The 18,762-nt window shown below is 47.5% G+C and overlaps 1 protein-coding gene across 5 annotated transcripts; it reads left to right on the top strand.

Annotated features, from left to right (window-relative positions):
* Positions 1-6,896: 6,896 nt before the first annotated feature.
* SYNPO2L (synaptopodin 2 like) lies at positions 6,897-17,296 on the top strand. 5 transcript variants are annotated; one of them, XM_001928583.7, is made up of 4 exons: positions 6,897-7,101; positions 8,936-9,087; positions 9,561-10,075; positions 13,617-17,296. In XM_001928583.7, exons 1-4 carry the CDS (start codon positions 6,997-6,999, stop codon positions 15,779-15,781), a joined length of 2,937 nt encoding a protein of 978 aa, XP_001928618.4. In that variant the 5' UTR covers positions 6,897-6,996; the 3' UTR covers positions 15,782-17,296. The 5 variants fall into 5 exon arrangements, with proteins under 5 accessions (XP_001928618.4, XP_084853499.1, XP_003359286.4 ...); XM_084997373.1 differs by having other exon boundaries at positions 8,896-9,087; XM_003359238.5 differs by lacking the exons at positions 6,897-7,101; positions 8,936-9,087; positions 9,561-10,075 and adding an exon at positions 11,223-11,351.
* The last annotated feature ends 1,466 nt before the right edge of the window (positions 17,297-18,762 follow it).

Raw genomic sequence — 18,762 nt, 5'->3', positions numbered from 1 at the left:
GTTCCGCTATGACAGAGACCGCTAGATTTAGAGTCCTGTAGCGACTTCCTGCTGACCCCTGGCCCCATTGATTTCCGTCTTCGATGTTCTCACCCATGACCTTTGCTGGTCCTGAGTTTTGCGGAACGGAATGTATAATATAAAAGGACACTAATTCTTCTTTTGGGCTTCATGTGTTGAAGTTGTGGCTCTTCAGTTCTCTAACTTGGGTGACTTAATCTCAGCCTCGGTTTCTTTAATCTGTAAAATGGAGAAAATATGAATGCCCTTCTAATAGCTTGTGGAGAGGACGGAATTAGGTCACATAGAGTGCCTGGCAACATAGTAAGTGCTTCTTACTTTTTTTTTTTTTCTTTTTTTTTGGTCGGGCCAGTGGCATGTGGAAGTTGGCAGAACAGGGTTTGAACCTCTTACCACAGCAGTGAAAAGGCTGGATCCTTAACCTGCTGAGCCACCAGGGAACTCCTAGTTAACCATTTTTATTTAGTGCCTTGGTTTAGATGCAGAGCTCTGCTAAAGCCTGATGATCTCTACTCTCAGAACACCCCCAGCCTGTTGGGTAATTATTATTACCCATTTAGTGAGTAACAATAATTGTAGCTGGTATTTGTGGTAATTTAAAAAATATACATAACCTCATTTAATCCTTTCAATAATTTTTTTCATTTTTAATAATAGTAATTATTTTAGTACAAATATTGATGTTTATTTTTAGATAATAAAAATTCAGGAGCATTTTTCTACTTCATAGCATCCATTAAATCAATTTTATGACTTTTTGCATTATAATATATTCATTTATCATTTTTTGTATTTTTTTATTTTTTCTCTTTTGTCTTTTTAGGGCCTCACCCTTGTCATATGGAGGTTCCCAGGCTAGGGGTCCAATCGGAGCTGCAGCTGCCAGCCTATGCCAGAGCCATAGCAACACCACATCTGAGTCACGTCTGTGACCTACATCAGAGTTCACAGCAACACCAGATCCTTAACCCACTGAGCGAGGCCAGGGATTGAACCTGCAACCTCATGGTTCCTAGTCGGATTTGTTTCCGCTGCACCACAACAGGAACTCACTGTATTTCTTTTTTTAACAGTATTTAATTTACTGTGAGTTTCAGGTGTATAGCAAAGTGATTCAGTTACACACACACACACACGCACACATATATATTCTTTTTCAGATTATTTTTCATTATGGATTATTACAGGATATTGAGTATGGTTCCCAGTGCTATACAGTAGGTCCTTGTTTACCTATCTTATACATGATGGTGTGTATATCCTAATCCCAAATTCCTAGTTTATCTCTTCTGGGACCCTCCTGCTCTATCCTTTGGTAACACTAAGTTTGTTTTCTATATCCATGAGTCTATGTCTGTTTTGTATCATTTGTATCATTTTTTTTAAGATTCCATATATAAGTGACATCATATATTTGTCTTTTTTTTTTTCTTTTTTGTCTTTTTAGGGCTGCCCCCACAGCATTTGGAGGTTCCTAGGCTAGGGGTCTAATGGGAGCTGTAGCTGCTGGCCTACACCACAGCACAGCAACATCAGATCTGAGCTGCCTCTGTGACCTACACCACAGCTCACGGCAACACCAGATCCTTAACCCACTGAGCGAGGCCAGGGATCAAACCTGAAACCTCGGGGTTCCTAGTCAGATTCGTTTCTGCTGTGCCCCGACAGGAACTCCATATTTGTCTTTCTTTATCTGACTTCAATTAATATGACAATCTCTAGGTCCATCCATGCTACTGCAAATGCATTATTCATTCTTTTTTATGGTCAAGTGATATCTATCTATATATCTATAGATACATCCATCTTCATCCATTCATCTGTTGATAGACTTTTAGGTTGCTTCCATGTCTTGGCTATTGTAAATAGTGCTGCTTTGGGTGAATGTATCTTTTTTTTTTTTTTTTTTTTTTTGTCTTTTCTAGGGCCTATCCCGTGGCATATGGAGGTTTCCCAGGCTAGGGGTCCAATCGGAGCTGTAGCCACCGGCCTACGCCAGAGCCACAGCAACACGGGTTCTGAGCCACATCTGCAACCTACACCACAGCTCACGGCAACGCCAGATCCTTAACCCACTGAGCAAGGCCAGGGATCAAACCCGCAACCTCATGGTTCCTAGACAGATTCACTAGCCACTGAGCCACGATGGGAACTCCTTTTTGGTCTTTTTAGGGCCACACCGTGACATAGGGATGTTCCCAGGCCAGGGGTTGAATTGGAGCTGTAGTTGCTGGCCTACACCCCAGCCACAGCAACACCAGATCCAAGCCGTGTCTGTGGCCTACAACGCAATGCTGGATCCTTAACCCAGTGATTGAAGCCAGGGATTGAACCTGCATCCTCACAGATGCTAGTCAGGGGATTCATTCCTGATGAGCCACAATGAGACCTCTGCATGTATTTTTTTGAGTTAGAGTTTTCTCTGGATATATGCCCAGGAGTGAGATTGCAGTATCATATGGTAACTCTATTTTTAGTTTTTTATGGAACCTCCATACTGTTCTCTGTAGTGGCTGCGCCAATTTACATTCCCACCAACAGTGTAAGAGGATTCCTTTCTTTCCACATCCTCTATAGCATTGTTATTTGTAGACTTTTTTTTTTCTTTTAGATATGGAGTTCCTGGGTCAGGAATCAGATCCAGATCTGAGATTAGAACCAAGCCGCAGTTGTGACCTGCACTGCAGGTACGGCAACACTGGATTTTTTAACCGACTGTGCCAGGCCAGGGATCAAACCTGCAACCTGGCACTGCAGGGATGCCACCAATCCCATTCTATCACAGAGAGAACTCCTATTTGTAGACTTTTTTAATCTTGGCCATTCTGACTGGTGTGAGGTGATACCTCATTGTAGTTTCGATTCCATTTCTCTAGTGATATTGAGCATCTTTTCATGTACCTGTTGTCTATCTGTATGGCTTCTTTGGAGAAATGTCTATTTAGGTCTTCTCATTTTTTTATTGGATTGTTTTTTTGATATTAAGTTGTTTGAGCTGTTTGTATATTAATAATTTTGAGAGAGTTCCCATTGTGACTCAGCAGGTTAAGGACCTGACTAGTATCCATGAGGATGCATGTTTGATCCCTGGTCTCCCTCAGTGGATTAAAGATCTGGCATTGCTGAACGTTATAGTGCAAGTTGAAGATGCACCTTGGATCCATGTTGCCATGGCTGTGGTATAGGCCTCAGCTGCAGCTCTGATTTGATCCTGAGCCCAGGAACTTCCATATGCCATAGGTGTGGCTGTAAAATAATAATAATAAATAATAATAACTTATTTTTTAATCATATGACAAACCATGTTCTTGGTTTGAGGAATACAGTAGTGAGCAAAAGTTCTTGGCCAATTTAAATAATGTATTGTTTTACATTACATACATGTATGATAAAGCTATGAAGAATAACAAAATTCAGGCTGTAGGTTACCTCTGGGGCTGGGAGAGACAAAAGTATAATTGGGAGAAATATAATGGAGCTTCAATAATAATAACTGTTCTATTTCTTAATATAGACATGGATATTTACATTATTGTTATTTTCAAATAATTCATATGTATTATATACAATTCACTTTATAAATTTTTTTTAACAAGGAAGAAAAGAAATGGGGAAAAAGAGCACTAGTGGAAAGGAAGCAAGATTGGTTAATCTTTCATTTAAAGGGAAAAAAATATTTTACAAAATTTAAAAAAAATTTTTGGTTATGCCTGAAGCATTCAGAAGTTCCTGAGCCAAGGATCGAACCTGAGCCATAGCAGTGACAATGTCAGATCCTTAACCTGCTGTACCACCACAGTACTCCCTAAAGGGAATTTTGTGTGTGTGTGTCTTTTTAGGGCCACACTCACAGCATATGGAGGTTCCCAGGCTAGGGGTCGAATGGGAGCTATAGCCACTGGCCTGTGCCACAGACACAGCAATGCCAGATCCAAACAACATCTGCGACCTACACCACAGCTCACGGCAATGATGGATCCTTAACCCAGTGAGTGAGACCAGGGATGGAACCTGTATTCTTATGGATGCTAGTCCGATTCATTTCCACTGAGTCACAATGGGAACTCCAGAAAAAATTATTAAATAAAATGTTTTATGACCAACAGGGGATAAAGTTCTTGCTCTCATATTGTTCACAGTAAATATTAGTTATTCTGAGGTACAGAGTGGTTCATTAGTTGGAAAAAAACTGCACTTTCTTGTTGCTGGAACTGTTTTAAGCAATGAGCATGTTTTAGGAAACAGGCAGATTGATCCTGTCCTCAGGAGTTTATAGTGGAGGTCAGTGTTTCTCAAACTGTGATCCTTAGATCAAGAGTATCAATTTCACCTGGAAACCTGTTAGAAAAAAATTTTTAGATCCACTGTAGGCATATCGAATCAAATATTCTGGAGGTAGGGCCCAGGAAACTATGGTTTTAATAGGCCCTCTAGATAATTCCATTGCACACTGACCACTGGAAGCCATTAGTCTAGATTAGAAATTTGGCAAATTCAGGTAATACTTATTGAGCAAATGTCATAAACTGGGCCCTCTGCTAAGCATTTTCACATAATTTATCCTATTTAATTCATATTAACATAGGAAAGTATATATTCTCTGTCTTACTTAAGATTGCACTCCTAATAAGTATTAGAGTTTAGAGTTTAAATTCATAGTTTCTTGAGAATAGAGGCTAATATGTTGCATTTTATTGGTTTCTGTATCCCCACTCTTATTCTCAATCTTAGCTGCACATTAGAATCATCTGCAGTGCTTTTTAAACTGGCCATACCAGCTATTAGGCCAATAAAATGAGAAACTCTAAGGCTGAGGGGCCTTGGCAGTGTGTGTGTGTGTGTGTGTGTGTGTGTGGTGTGTGTGTGAATATATAATATTTGTATAATATTTAAATTTAATAATATATAAAATTTCATTAGACATCATATAAGGATATACACAGCCTTCTTTTAGGGAACCAGTGGCTTTAAAATTTTTCCAGGTGACTCCAATGTGCACTTAGGGTTAATTTTTAAGATTTTTTTTTCTATTGTAGTTGATTTACAGTGTTCTGTCAATTTCTGCTATACAGCAAGGTGACCCACTCATATATATATTCTTTTTTCTCACAATATCCTCAATCATGTTCCATTATAAGTGACTAGACATAGTTCCCTGTGCTATACAGCAGGATCTCATTGCCTATCCACTCCAAATGCAATAGTTTGCTTCCATTTAGGGTTAAGTGAAAGCCATTAGTATAGCATGATGGCTTATATGTAGCTAGCACTCAATAAATGTTTAAATACTGAATGAATGGATATTTAGATACTCTTTTTACTCATGAGGTCAAGTAAATACCCAAGGTCACACAGCTAATGAATGATAGAACAGAAGCCCAAGTCCAGTTCTGACTCTAAATCCTAAGTGCTTTCTATGACTGCACCATACACCAAAGCAAACAGTATTTAGCATGCTAACAGAGCAGCTATTCCAGGAAATTCTGTAGCCTTTAATAATTATGATACCACGATATCATATTTAATAAAAGATATCTCTTAACATAGGCATATTCATGTCGTGAAAACCTAAAAATAAGTAAATATTTTATAATTAATATGGGTTGGCATGTTTATGCACCCACGTTTCCATGACCAACTATGTATTGTAAGAAGTAATTTATTTCAGCAAACATTGAGCACCTGTTCCATCAGTCATTGCTCTGTGACCTGTTCATTTGCTGTAACACACAGTCCTTGCCTTCAAGTTTCTCACAATCTAGGAGCGAGACAGGTACAATCTAGGAGGAAGACTGTAATATTGGCTGGAAACTACAACAATAGAAATATGAACCACATACCTATTTTTCCCAGAGGAAAGGAGGATTAATTCTATAGGTAGGTCTCTTGGCCTTGGAGCCATCTTCTGTGAAACCTCCGCGCTGTGAGAGCCAAGTGGAGGAAGAAGCGAATGTGCAGGCTGAAGCGCAAAAGAAGAAAGATGAGGCAGCGGTCCAAGGAAACTTGTCCATCTGTGGAAGCTATAGGAGCAGAAACAAGGAAAGCCCAGAGGCCAGGGACGCTGGTACAATTTGTTGGACAACATGCCTTCTGTCTAGAACTTGTCTCAATGGATCAAGAACAACTTTTCGCCATTTTGATCGCCTCAACAACTTTGAGTCCCACCTTGCTCATATCAAAACAGCCCCTTTTGGTTTTTTGCCCTGGACCTGTGACATTCTAGACCAGTTCTGTTCTCAGTTGTGGCTGAATGTAACACGTGTACAATAAATTATCTGCTGTCAGCTGAAGAAAAAAAAATTCTATAGGTAGGGAGTTGGGAGATGGGCAGGAAAGTTTTTATGGAACATGCAAGAGTTCAGCTGGAGTGGGGCTGATCAGAATTCCTTCCTCTACATTGCACCCATGACTGCAGTGGGGTATGGATCTCCATTCTGATTAATAGGTTAATTCATACAACAAGGGGGCACTCTTTTCTGGGAGAGCTTGCAAACTTGTGGGACAAACCCAACCATTCCTTGCTCAGGAATTGAAGCCCCTGCTGCTGCCACTTTGAAATGAGCTTTGGAGGAAAGTGGTTGGGATTAGTCCATGATCCTATCAAGAAAGGCACAGGCCCTCAAAGGATGTACATTAGTTATAGAGCCCACAAAGCTAGTACTCTGAGTCCTGAGTAAAAGGTCCATGCAGGAGGGCAGAAGTTTGCACTATAATTAGCTCCAGGAGTAATACAGCTGGGAGAGGGAGGGGAGTACAGCCGGTAACTATTTTAAGCACAGCTCCGATTGACAGGACACGTGTGCTGGACTAGACTGATCCCAGGGCCAAATTGCCTGCCTGTGGTGTGTGGTGTGGGGGGGAAGGCCTAGGGCAGCAGAAGCAGGACAGCCAGACAGGCCGGACGGGGTACCAGCGCCTCGACTTCTCTCCTTGGGACACTGTCCAAACTTCGAGGGCCATAGGCCAACCTGAGCGATGGGTGCTGAGGAGGAGGTGCTGGTCACACTATCAGGGGGAGCCCCCTGGGGCTTCCGACTTCAGGGGGGGGCCGAGCAGAGGAAACCCTTACAGGTGTCCAAGGTAAGGGAGGCTATGTTGAGGTTTCAGGGAAAGGGGAACCCAAGGGAACTTGGGAAGAGTCATGTGGTGGCCTCTATGGGAAAAGTGGGAGGTTGTGAAGAAGTGGAGTGGGGTGGGTAGGTGGTCAGGGAAGCATGCTCAAGTTTGATATGGGGAGTAGCGTTTGGGCAGAGACTTCTGGGGTGGGGGTGGCACAACAGGATCAGTGGTATCTCTGGACCACTGGGACGCAGGTTTGAACCCCAGCCTGGCACAATGGGTTAAGGATTTGGGGCTGCCTCAGTTGGGCCATAGGTCACAACTGCAGCTCAGATCTGATCCCTGGCCTGGGAACTCCATATGCTGTGGGGCTGCCAAAAAAGATTAAAAAAAAAAAGAAAAGAAAAAAGAAAAGAGGAGTTCCCGTCGTGGCGCAGTGGTTAACGAATCCAACTAGGAACCATGAGGTTGCGGGTTTGGTCCCTGCCCTTGCTCAGTGGGTTAACAATCCAGCGTTGCCGTGAACTGTGGTGTAGGTTGCAGACGCGGCTCGGATCCAGTGTTGCTGTGGCTCTGGCGTAGGCCGGCAGCTACAGCTCCGATTCGACCCCTAGCCTGGGAACCTCCATATGCCGAGGGAGCGGCCCAGTAAATAGCAAAAATACAAAAAAAAAAAAAAAATTAAAAAAATAATAATAATAAAAGAAAAAAGAAAAGAAAGAAGAAGGAGGAGTTCCCGTCGTGGCGCAGCTACAGCTCCGATTAGACCCCTAGCCTGGGAACCTCCATATGCCGCGGGAGCGGCCCAAGAAATAGCAAAAAGACAAAAAAAAAAAAAAAAAGAAAGAAAGAAAGAAAGAAAGAAGAAGGAATTCCTAGTTTATGGGAGCAGAGAAAAAGAAAGACTGCGTCAGTTCCCTGTGGCACCACAGGATTAGAGGCCCAGTGCTGGCCATCCAGTCATTGCTCTCCTGGGTCTGTGCCTCTGCTCTAAACTCTGGGAATGTAGGGAAGGTTCTAATTTCTCTCTAACTAAACTGATATGTGATGAGCTGAAGCTTTCTCACCCAGCCCAGCCCAGCCCAGCCTAGCCCAGTCCTGCCCTGCTTTCAGTCCTCCTCTTTCCCTATGCCAGATACCTTCTCTCACTAGGCAAGACTTTTTTCAGGTGCTAGGAGGGTTATGGAAAGATCTGACCTGTCAGATGAAGTTGTTACCCTTTTAATTTCGCAGCACACGTTTACTTTTCTCAACCATAAAAAGTCAATAATAATAGTAGCTGCTTCATGGGTCCTGGGCTCCAAGAATTAAATTCAATAACACAGTGCTTGGCACTGTGCCTAACATTTAGTAAGCAGTCAATAAATGATAGCCACTACTACTGTTATTACTTTAACATATAACACATGGCACACACATACCACACAATGACAATCTCCCAGAATCTGCTGAACTCCCTCCAAGCTGGAATATTTTCTAAAATCTTGACTGTGTAGATAATGGTGCCTAGGATTGCAAGGACTAGAAAAGAACTATCAGCTAGTATAGATATTTACCTTGGAGGAAAACCTTGAGGGGATGTAACACCATTTCCAGTACGTCCCCTCTTGTAGTTTCCCCCAAGCCCCTTTTGTTCAGTGATTACCCTACCTCCCTCCAGTCTGTTATTCCCTCCCAACTGCACCTGCTTCCCTCTAGACTGACCCCTTTAACTGCCCTTGCCTCTCCCCACCTTTTATTACCCTATAAAGTAAAATCCCCTCTACATATGGCTCCTTCCTGTCCTAACTCCTTTCATTCTATTCCCCCTTGGAGCCCTCCCTCACCTACAGTCTCTCCTCCAACACCTTCTCAGATCCGAAGACGGAGCCAGGCTGGCAGAGCAGGACTCCGAGAGAGGGACCAGCTTTTGGCCATCAATGGAGTCTCCTGCACCAGCTTCTCTCATGCCAGTGCCATGAGCCTCATCGATGCCTCAGGAAATCAGCTTGTCCTCACCGTGCGGCGGTATGGACCAGTCCCACCCCAGCCTACCCCCAACCCCCTAGTCCAGGGCTTCCATTGCCTGTTTCAGCTCTGTGTCTCACTGACCTGGCTACAGCTACTAACAAGTATTCATTTCTGCTTGAGTATTTGTGCTGGAGTATAGATGTTTGTGTGTGCCTCCCAAGCACTTGAATATTTGCAATTAAGGAATAGAGGTGTCAAGCAGGTAGTTGGGTGTGTGTACTTACTTTGACCCATTGCCTGTTGCTTTATCATCACATGTCTTTCTTAGCCCATTTCCACTCAAAGCCTGCCAAGCCCATTTGCCTCCCAGTTTGTCTTCAGATCTCCACTCTTCCCAGGCCATCCATTTCACCAGTGTGAAATGTGCCAGTCCCCTCTTTCCCCTTGTATCCATCTCCCATCCCCTCCAGATCTCTCTAGCTGCCAGTCATCCAGCTCATTGCTCAAGTTCTGTCATCTTTCCCATCCAGGCGAGAGGACGAGGGGCCAGTGCGATCTCCATCCCCTGGTGAGCTTCAGGCATTGTCACCCTTGTCTCCACTGAGTCCTGAGCCCCCTGGTGCTCCAGTTCCCCAGCCTCTCCAGCCTGGGAGCCTCCTTTCACCCCCTGACAGTGAAGCTTACTATGGAGAGACTGACAGTGATGCTGATGGCCCAGCCACCCAGGAAAAGCCTCGCCGACCCCGCCGCCGAGGTCCCACAAGGCCCACCGCACCAGGAGCCCCACCTGATGAGATCTACCTGTCTGACAGCCCTGCAGAGCCAGCACCTGCTGTCCTTGGCTCTCCCAGCCAGGGTGACAGCCGCCTGAGCTCCCCATCTTGGGAGGATGGTTCGACTCTTCAGCCACCCCCAGCTGAAGCCCTGCTGCTGCCCCGTGGCCCCCTCCGGCCTGGCCCTCATCTCATCCCTATGGTGGGGCCTGTTCCCCATCCAGTGGCAGAAGATCTTACTACCACCTACACCCAGAAGGCCAAACAAGCCAGTGAGTGCCTGAACTCCTTTTCCTTAGTCAGGATCCTTTCATCTGATCCCTAAATCTACTCCATAAGCCTACATTCTACCCACCTTATGCTTCCCCTGGATATAGTCTTGGCGACAGGTGGAGAAGAGTAATGGATAGGAGGGGAAAATTTTATCCTCATGGTCCCCACTATTTTTGCTGTTTGAACTAGCATGACAAAAAATACAGGTGGTTCAACCCAACCCAGGAACAAATAACGTGGGAAGGTGGAAAGGGGCATGAATTGACGAAGGGATTGCTTGGTGTTGCTATGATTTTGCTAGGTGTCAGATGGGGTGAGGGCAGAGTGCAGACAAGGGGCAGGGGAGTATCTAAAAGCAGGACAGGAATATAAGAACTCTTCAGTGTTAACTGCAGGCACAGCATCAGAGCCAGCTTTGACATGGTAAGTTTGTTGGGATTCCTGGGGACCAGGAGGCATAGTCATGAGATCCCTAGGAAGTGGTGGAGGGAGGGATCTTCAGCTTCTTATCTCAGGCAAGAATGTAGGCCTGGGCAGAAAAAGCCAGTTCCACTTATCTCAGGCTCTTTGCTATTTTTGATGTGAGCTACAGAACAAGGTCTAAGAGTGAACTTTCTCTCTGTCCTATGTCTCCTGTGCGACTCTCCTAGATACCTTTCTTGTCGCCTTTGAAATCTCAGGATTACCCTTCTAGTTTTTCTCTCTCGTTCCTCCTCTCCACTGTTCTGATTCCTGATCTGTAGAATTTTGTGTCTCAGTCTGGATTAGAGGCTAAGGACGTGACCGTTTACTGTCGACATCCCTGAGAGTGTCCAGTGTCCCGCAGAGAAATTCCAGATGCATGCCCAGGATCCCATGCTTATCCCCAATTCTCATTTTAGCACCCTCTCCCTTCCCCATCAGGCTGGGTGAGACTGTAGTGAGTGGCTCAGGGATATTTTTAGCTAAGCAAACCTCATTGTCCAGTGTGGTGGGGTGGGGGGAAGGGCAGGCAGGTGCCCATGTCCATCACACCAGGGCTTGTGGGGCAGTCCAGAGAAGGGAGGGGGCCAGGCTCCAAAAATAGCACAGTGAGCTCATTCAGCTGCCAGCTCTGGGGACCAGACAAAGGGGCTTTAAAAGGCATGGGGGTGGCTCAAGCTGGTCCTGCTCCAGCCAACACCGCCTTTCTCGGCATGGAGACTTTTGAGCCCATCAGCCAAGAGCCCCTCAGCCAAGCCAGCTGCGACAAAGCCCCAAGCCCAGTTTCTGAGCTTCAGGACCCGTTCTATGCAGGTACTACCCCTCCATAGCCAAGGGAGTTCTGGGATCTAGAATGGAGGGGACAACATCAAGAGTTTAGGAAAAGGAGATCGGTGGGAAAGGTTTCACTCTCTTATGCCCTCCTCCTTTTTGCCTTCCTCTTCCTTCTTTTCCCAGTAGTTTCACAGCCTTTCTCTCAGAATGTGCTGATGCTATGGCCACATGTCAAAGGGGATTCTGGCACATGAGCTCTGGAAAACTCATGGAGAGAGAGTGTGTGTACAAGAGAGGAGCTATGGAAAATTCCTGGAGAGAGTGAGTGAGAGAGGAGTATGAGTAATCTAGGAATATACAAAAGCATGTATGTAGGAGTCTGTGTATGTGTACGTGTGAACAAGAAAGTGTGTGCAGTTAGTGTCAAGAAGGCTTTGATAGTAATGATTACTCACCGTGGGCCTTAAGGCTGCCGTTAAATGCTAAATTTACCTACATTATTTCACTTAATCCTCATAGCAACCCTGTGAGGTAGCTGTTATACTCATTTACAGATGAGGAAACTGAAGTTCAGTGAGATGAAGTAACACTCCCAAGAACCCAAAATGCGAACTGAACTATGACTCCAGTACCTAGTCCGTGGTACTATTGTGTGGTATTAATGTTGGAATGGGCAGAATGAGAGCCCTAATTAGAAAGGAGCTTGCTATCCTGAGTGGACAGTAGAGATGGAATTTCAAGAATTTTTCAGGAGGAATTGGGGATCATGAATCAGAGACTATCTGTGTCCAAGTCAGGGTCCAACAGCAGGACAGCCTCTCCCATTTCCTGGCCCCACCTACCAGGGCCCACATGCATGAAAAGCCCTGTCCTGGCTCCCGTTAGCACACATTTCTTGCGTGCCTGCCTGGTAGTGACTCCCTGAGCTCTCTACCCAGAAGGCTTGGAAAATTGGGGGCAGCCTTGACTCTCAAAGAAGCTCATCCCACTCCCGCCCCAGCTTGGGGGAAAGGACACTATATAAACTGGTGACCTTGCGTTATCCTAAAGATTTGGAAGATTGCCTTGGAGAGCAGCACTTTGTTCCTGCATCTCGGATCTGAGGCCATCCCTGGCTGTGAGTAGCAGGGGTGTGAGGCACATAAGAGGTTAGAAGGCACTAAATTTTGTCCAAACTGTTAGTAACAGTGTTTCTGCTAAGGGAATTCTGGGAAGAAGGGCCGCCTGGAGTATGCATGTGTGTTTTTGTATGGACGCATGTGTATTTGCACACATGTATGTGCACTGGGGTGTATATAAGCTAGAGTATATGGGAATGAGAGAAAAGTACATATGAGAAAATAGAGCCATATTCTTATTGCAATGATGTGTGGTGGGAGTCATTTCTGTGAATATATACAATGTGGACTGCATGATGGTAGTGGAAGTATGAATGAAGGTTCTCATTACTAAGGATCCTTTGTGTCCTTATTATAGGGTAAGGGGTAGGAAGAGGGGAGAGTGAGAGTTCCAAACTTTCTGAGAAGCTCCCTAACATGATCTCTGTGGAGGGAGAAAAGTGTCCCTTCTCACCCTTTTTTTTTTTTTTACACTGGAAACTGCTTCATGTCTCTCTTGGCCATGGGAAGTGAACCCTCCTCTAACCTACCTCCACACTGCCAGCCAGCAATGGAGGGAAGCAGGGGAGGCATGTGTGTGGTGTGGGTAAGAGCACGTCTCTAGAAACTCAGGAACAGAGTAGAACGAAGAGAGGACAGGAGGAGAGCTGTGGTCACAGTGGTGTCAGGGCAGCCAACTAGACTCTGCCTTCCCTTCAACTGTCCTTGGCTTCACCTTTCACCTCCACACTGCCCCCAAGTTAGAGGACTTTGTCACTGGGAAGAGACCTTGGGGGTCAGGCCAGTGAAAATACAAGAGGTGAGGGAGTCCCCCCTGTGGCTCAGAGGAAATGAATACGACTAATATTCATGAGGATGCAGGTTCGATCACTTAGTGGGTCAAGAATCCGGCATTGCCGTGAGCTGTGGGGTAGGTCACAGACTTGGCTCAGATCCCGCGTTGCTGTGACCGTGGTATAGGCAGATGGCTACAGCTCCGATTCAACCCCTAGCCTGGGAACTCCATTTGCTGCGGGTGCGGCCCTGAAAAGCAAAAAAAAAAAAAAAAAAAAAAAAAAAGAAGAAAAGAAAGGAAAAAAGAAACAAGATAAGAAGTGGGAGGCCTGAGGGAGCTGGCTGGGGCAGAGGGAGAGGGCGGTGAGAGCCTTGGGGAAAAGATGACCATTCTCCTTTCTCTTCTCCCCAGAACTGCAAAGGGCAGAGAGCCTTCAAGAGAGGAGTGTGAAGGAGGCCAAGACCAAATGTCGGACGATTGCGTCCCTGCTAACCGCAGCCCCCAACCCCCACTCCAAGGGGGTGCTAATGTTTAAGAAACGTCGACAGAGAGCCAAGAAGTACACCCTAGTGAGCTTCGGGGCTGCGGCTGGGACAGGCGCTGAGGAGGAGGACGGCGTCCCTCCGACTAGTGAGTCCGAGCTGGACGAGGAGGCCTTCTCCGACGCCCGCAGCCTCACCAACCAGTCCGACTGGGACAGCCCCTACCTGGACATGGAGCTAGCCAGGCCGGGTTCAGGTGCAGCAGAGGGCCAGGGCCCGGGGCAGGGAGGGCAGCTGATTGAGGCCTCCGGGAGAGGGGCCCAACTCTTTGAACAGCAGCGCCAGCGCGCAGCCTCCAGCACCCAGGAGCTGGCCCCAGAGGGTCCAGCAACCATGCTCAACGGGCAAGGCCTGCAGACACCACCTCGGGCACAAAGTGCACCGCCAGAGGCGGCTGTGCCCGCATCCAGCCCTTCGCCAGCCCCTGAAGCCATCCCCAGACCTTTCCTCCCCGGCGGTGGAGTCTCTACCCCAGCTCCAAGCATCTTTAACCGGTCAGCCAGGCCCTTTACCCCGGGCTTACAAGGGCATCGGCCAGGTACCACCTCCGTTATTTTCCGGCCCCTAGCTCCCAAAAGAGCAAATGAGAGCCTGGGAGGACTGAGCCCCGCCCCGCCGCCTTTCTTGTCCTCTCCGCAGGGGACCACTCCTCTACCTAGCTTCACTTCAGGGGTTCCCAGCCACGTGTCAGCCCCCGGTTCCCCCGGCACCCCACGCTCCTCGGGGCCCCTGACGGCCACCAGCTCTCTGTACATCCCAGCCCCCAGCCGTCCTGTTACGCCTGGTGGAGCCCCAGAGCCCCCCGCTCCCTCTAGCGGGGCTGCCATGACCTCCACCGCGTCTATCTTCCTATCCGCGCCTCCGCGATCCGCTCCGCGCCCCGAGGCGCCCGCCCCTGGGCCCGCGGCCCCTGAACCCCCCAGCGCTCGGGAGCAGCGCATCTCTGTGCCAGCTGCTCGCACCGGCATCCTTCAAGAAGCCCGGCGTCGGGGGACCCGGAAGCAGATGTTCCGGCCGGGAAATGAGGAGACGAAGAATTCGCCCAACCCTGAGCTGCTATCGTTGGTGCAGAACCTGGATGAAAAACCCCGGCCTGGGGGTGGCGAATCTGGTCCAGAGGAGGATGCTCTGAGCCTAGGGGCTGAAGCCTGCAATTTCATGCAGCCACCAGGGGGCAGGAGTTATAAGACGTTGCCTCACGTGACACCTAAAACCCCGCCTCCTATGGCCCCCAAGACCCCACCCCCTATGACTCCTAAGACTCCACCCCCAGTGGCTCCTAAGCCCCCAACTCGAGGGTTGCTTGACGGGCTGGTGAATGGGGCGTCCCCTTCGGCTGGGGTCCCTGAACCACCAAGGCTTCAGGGTAGGGGTGGGGAGCTGTTTGCCAAGCGTCAGAGCCGAGCAGACAGGTATGTGGTGGAAGCTACACCTGGTCCTGGTCTTGGCCCTCGGCCCAGAAGCCCTTCTCCTACCCCCTCACTGCCCTCTTCCTGGAAGTATTCACCCAATATCCGTGCCCCACCTCCTATTGCTTACAACCCACTGCTCTCACCCTTTTTCCCCCAAGCTGCCCGAACTCTCCCTAAGGCCCAAAGCCAAGGGCCTCGGGCAGCCCCCAAGCAAGGCATCAAGGCACTGGATTTCATGCGGCACCAGCCCTACCAACTTAAAACTGCCATGTTCTGTTTTGATGAGGTTCCTCCCACTCCTGGACCCACCGCCTTAGGGCCTCCCAAAACTGCCCGAGTCCAGGAGATCCGCCGATTTTCCACTCCAGCGCCCCAGCCCACTGCAGAGCCACTGGCCCCCACTGTGCTTGCCCCCCGAGCAGCCACTACATTGGATGAGCCCATTTGGAGGGCAGAGCTGGCCTCAGCCCCTGTCCTGAGCCCAGCCCCTCCTCCAGAGTCTCCCAGGGGTCTTGGGACTTCCCCCAGCTCCTGTGGCTTTCAGGTAGCCAGGCCCCGGTTCTCAGCTACCAGAACGGGATTGCAGGCTCATGTGTGGAGGCCTGGGGCAGGCCACCACTGAACAGGGCACAGCTCCCAGGACCAAGGGGAGGCAGAACATCCAGTTCCTAAAGTTGCTTCTCTTACTAACACCCCCGCCCCCTCGGCCCGCCCCAGGCATGTGGAGGCTAAATTCCCTCCTGCCAGTGATAGTTTTGGAGTAGGTGTCCCATGCCCTAGCTTCCTCCTGGCTTTCAACCTTCCTGCTGCTTTCAGACCTGCCAGCTCTGCTTTGGTGTCTGTGCTTCTTTTTGTCTCTGTAGTTCCTTGCCTGGATCTCTGTCTTAACTCTAGGTCTCTTCACCTACTCTCCTCCACTGGCCTCTATATCTCTACATTTGTGCTTTCTCTGTGGGCTTTGTTTCGACATTCAGTGGGAAAGACACAGAGAAGTTATCACTGAGACTTTGGGCAAAGACGTCACCACCGGATGGGCATCAAAGGGACTGGACTGGCCCCTGTTTGCACTGAGATGCTTGCTGCTCCTGACTCTTCTTTCCTAAGCTTGGCTGGCATATTCCTAGGGGTGTGTGTGTGTGTGTGTGTGTGTGTGTGTGTACAGATGTGCTCTTTTGTCTGAGGCAAGAGTAAGGGGAGAGTTCTAGATAAAGACCCAGTCTGAGTCTTACCGTTGAACTGATGAAAGAAGTGTCAGCCATCCCCACATGGATTGTCTGGCAGGAGAAACTCACTAAAGATCATCATCTGTAGCAGGTGTAGAGCATCTTGTGAAACTCACAGAGTATGAGGAGACTCAAAGGGCCGGGGCAGTTTATATGGGTTGAGTTATACCAGCTGGACCAGGAATAGAACTAAGAACTCTATTTCTCAGGATTTCAGAAAGTTAGTAACTTGAGAGGCCCATGCTGAGCAACCAAACATCCAGGAAATGAAAAGAAAAAGAAAATGTCCTTGGAGAATGACAAATTATTGGCTTTGTTGCTTCATGAACCTAAGATAGAAAGGAAGGAGAAAAGAGCCATTATGTGGAAAGTGAGCTAGAAACCAGGAGCAGAACAGATATGAATGAAACTGATTGAGCACGGAGAGGAGCGTGGTGAGGGAGAGTGTAGTGTTGGCAGAGAGTAAAATTGGGTAATAAGAAACCAACCATCTACAGAAAGGGGTATTGGGGAAAATTTGAGGGAAAAGAATGTTAGAGTGAAGGGGGATGATGGTGGCAGGATGTGAGAGTGTGTGCTCTGTTGGAAAAACAGGTGGTATCTGTGCTGCTTCCTTTGAGTCTGTCCCTCTGTCTTTTGCAGTTTGTCATAACTACCTGGGAAAGGGTAAGGAAACGCCCAGAGCCAAGACCTCTTTTTTAGTTCCTCCCCATCCCTCAAATCCTAGCTCTTGTTCCTTTTCAGCTTCAGGTCCTGATCTTTGATCCTAGAGGGAGATGGACTCCCCTCTCGGCATGACCACTGTCATCGCCCATCACATTTGCTGCTTGATCTGGACATTGTTCATTTCCTTTGCATATTGAGTGTGAGTCACATACCTTGGTTTGTGCACAAGAATAAACTTATACCCCATATCTTCTGTCGTTTTCATCTCTTCTAGTTTTATACTTAAATCCTGATCTCCTCATCTCCAATTCAATACCCTGATTCCTGATCTTTCTCCCTTCCTGCCCTATTTTTTACCCCCTTGTCCTTCACCCCTGGTTTTTTCCTCTTCTCTACCAATTCTGTTCTGCTCCAATGTAGGCACCTCCATCACTGCCCCTGGTTCTCTCTCTCTAGATTTTCCCCTTCTCCATCCCTTCTCCATACTTCTCAGATGAGGCCTCAGCTTACAGAACCAAGAGGATTTGAAAAGGCTCAGGGAGCCTTTTGCTATCAACACTTCCTAACTTCCTGGAAGAAATTAAGGGAAAGCAATGGCTGAAAGTGAAGGTGAGGTGGGAGAGCAAAGGAGAGAGACTGTGGATCAGCATGGATGGAGAATTTTTAAAAAAGAGAAAACTAGAATTAGATTTCTGAGAAGGGAAGTGCTTCTGCCCCAGTTTTACCAGCAGGGGGCAGATTTGTGCCAATAATCAGGCCTATGACCCTTATTCCCCCAAATACACAGCCTCTCAGAATTCCAAAGGAAGGGCCCAGAGAGTATTCCGTCTTTATGCACTCGGTAGTTTTAGATAATCATATGAGACCAAAATTTCAATTTCTTTTTGTGGTTTTTGAGGGGAGGATGGTAGTATGACAAAATCATTTTTTGGGTTTTTTTGTTGTTGGGTTTTTCTTTTTTTGTTTTTTTGTTTTGTTTTGTTTTGCCTTTTTGCCTTTTCTAGGGCTGCTCCCGTGGCATATGGAGGTTCCCAGGCTAGGGGTCAAATCGGAGCTGTAGCCACCGGCCTACACCACAGCCACAGCAATGCGGAATCCGAGCTGCGTCTGCAACCTACACCACAGCTCACACAGTGCCGGATCCTTAACCCACTGAGCAAGGCCAGGGATCATATCCGCAACCTCATGGTTCCTAGTCTCGTATTCTTTAACCACTGAGCCACGACAGGAACTCCTGTTTTTGTTTTTGTTTTTGTTTTTTTGTCTTTTAGGGCCACACTAGCTGCATATGGAGGTTCCCAGGTAGGGGTCAAATAGGAGCTGTAGACGCCAGCCACAGCCACAGCCACATCAACTCAGGATCCGAGCTGCGCCTGTGATCTACACCACCCCTCTTGGCAATGCCAGTTCCTTAACCCACTGAGCGAGGCCAGGGATCAAACCTGTATCCTCATGGATGCTAGTCAGCTTCATTAACCACTGAGCCACAAGAGGAACTCCAATGAAATCACCTTTTGCTATTTATGTTTTGTTTTTTTGTTTTGCTTTGTTTCCATCTCATTGCTTCTTTGTGTTAGGAGGAAGTGGAGAAGGAAGATGAGGGATCTGGAGGCTAAAGTGGTCAGGGCAGAGGCCAAGTAGAGAGGACAAGCGTAACATTTCAGCCCCTAACCTGAACCTGTAAAGCTGAGGATGGGCAAAGGGCATGGTCAGG

Source organism: Sus scrofa, chromosome 14 (genome assembly GCF_054392235.1).
Source record: "Sus scrofa isolate SSC_HxYL_T2T_F1_AM1 chromosome 14, Sscrofa_HxYL_maternal_Yorkshire_Landrace_v2.0, whole genome shotgun sequence".
NCBI classification, from domain to species: Eukaryota; Metazoa; Chordata; class Mammalia; order Artiodactyla; family Suidae; genus Sus; species Sus scrofa.
This window is presented reverse-complemented; position numbering and strand designations above follow the sequence as displayed.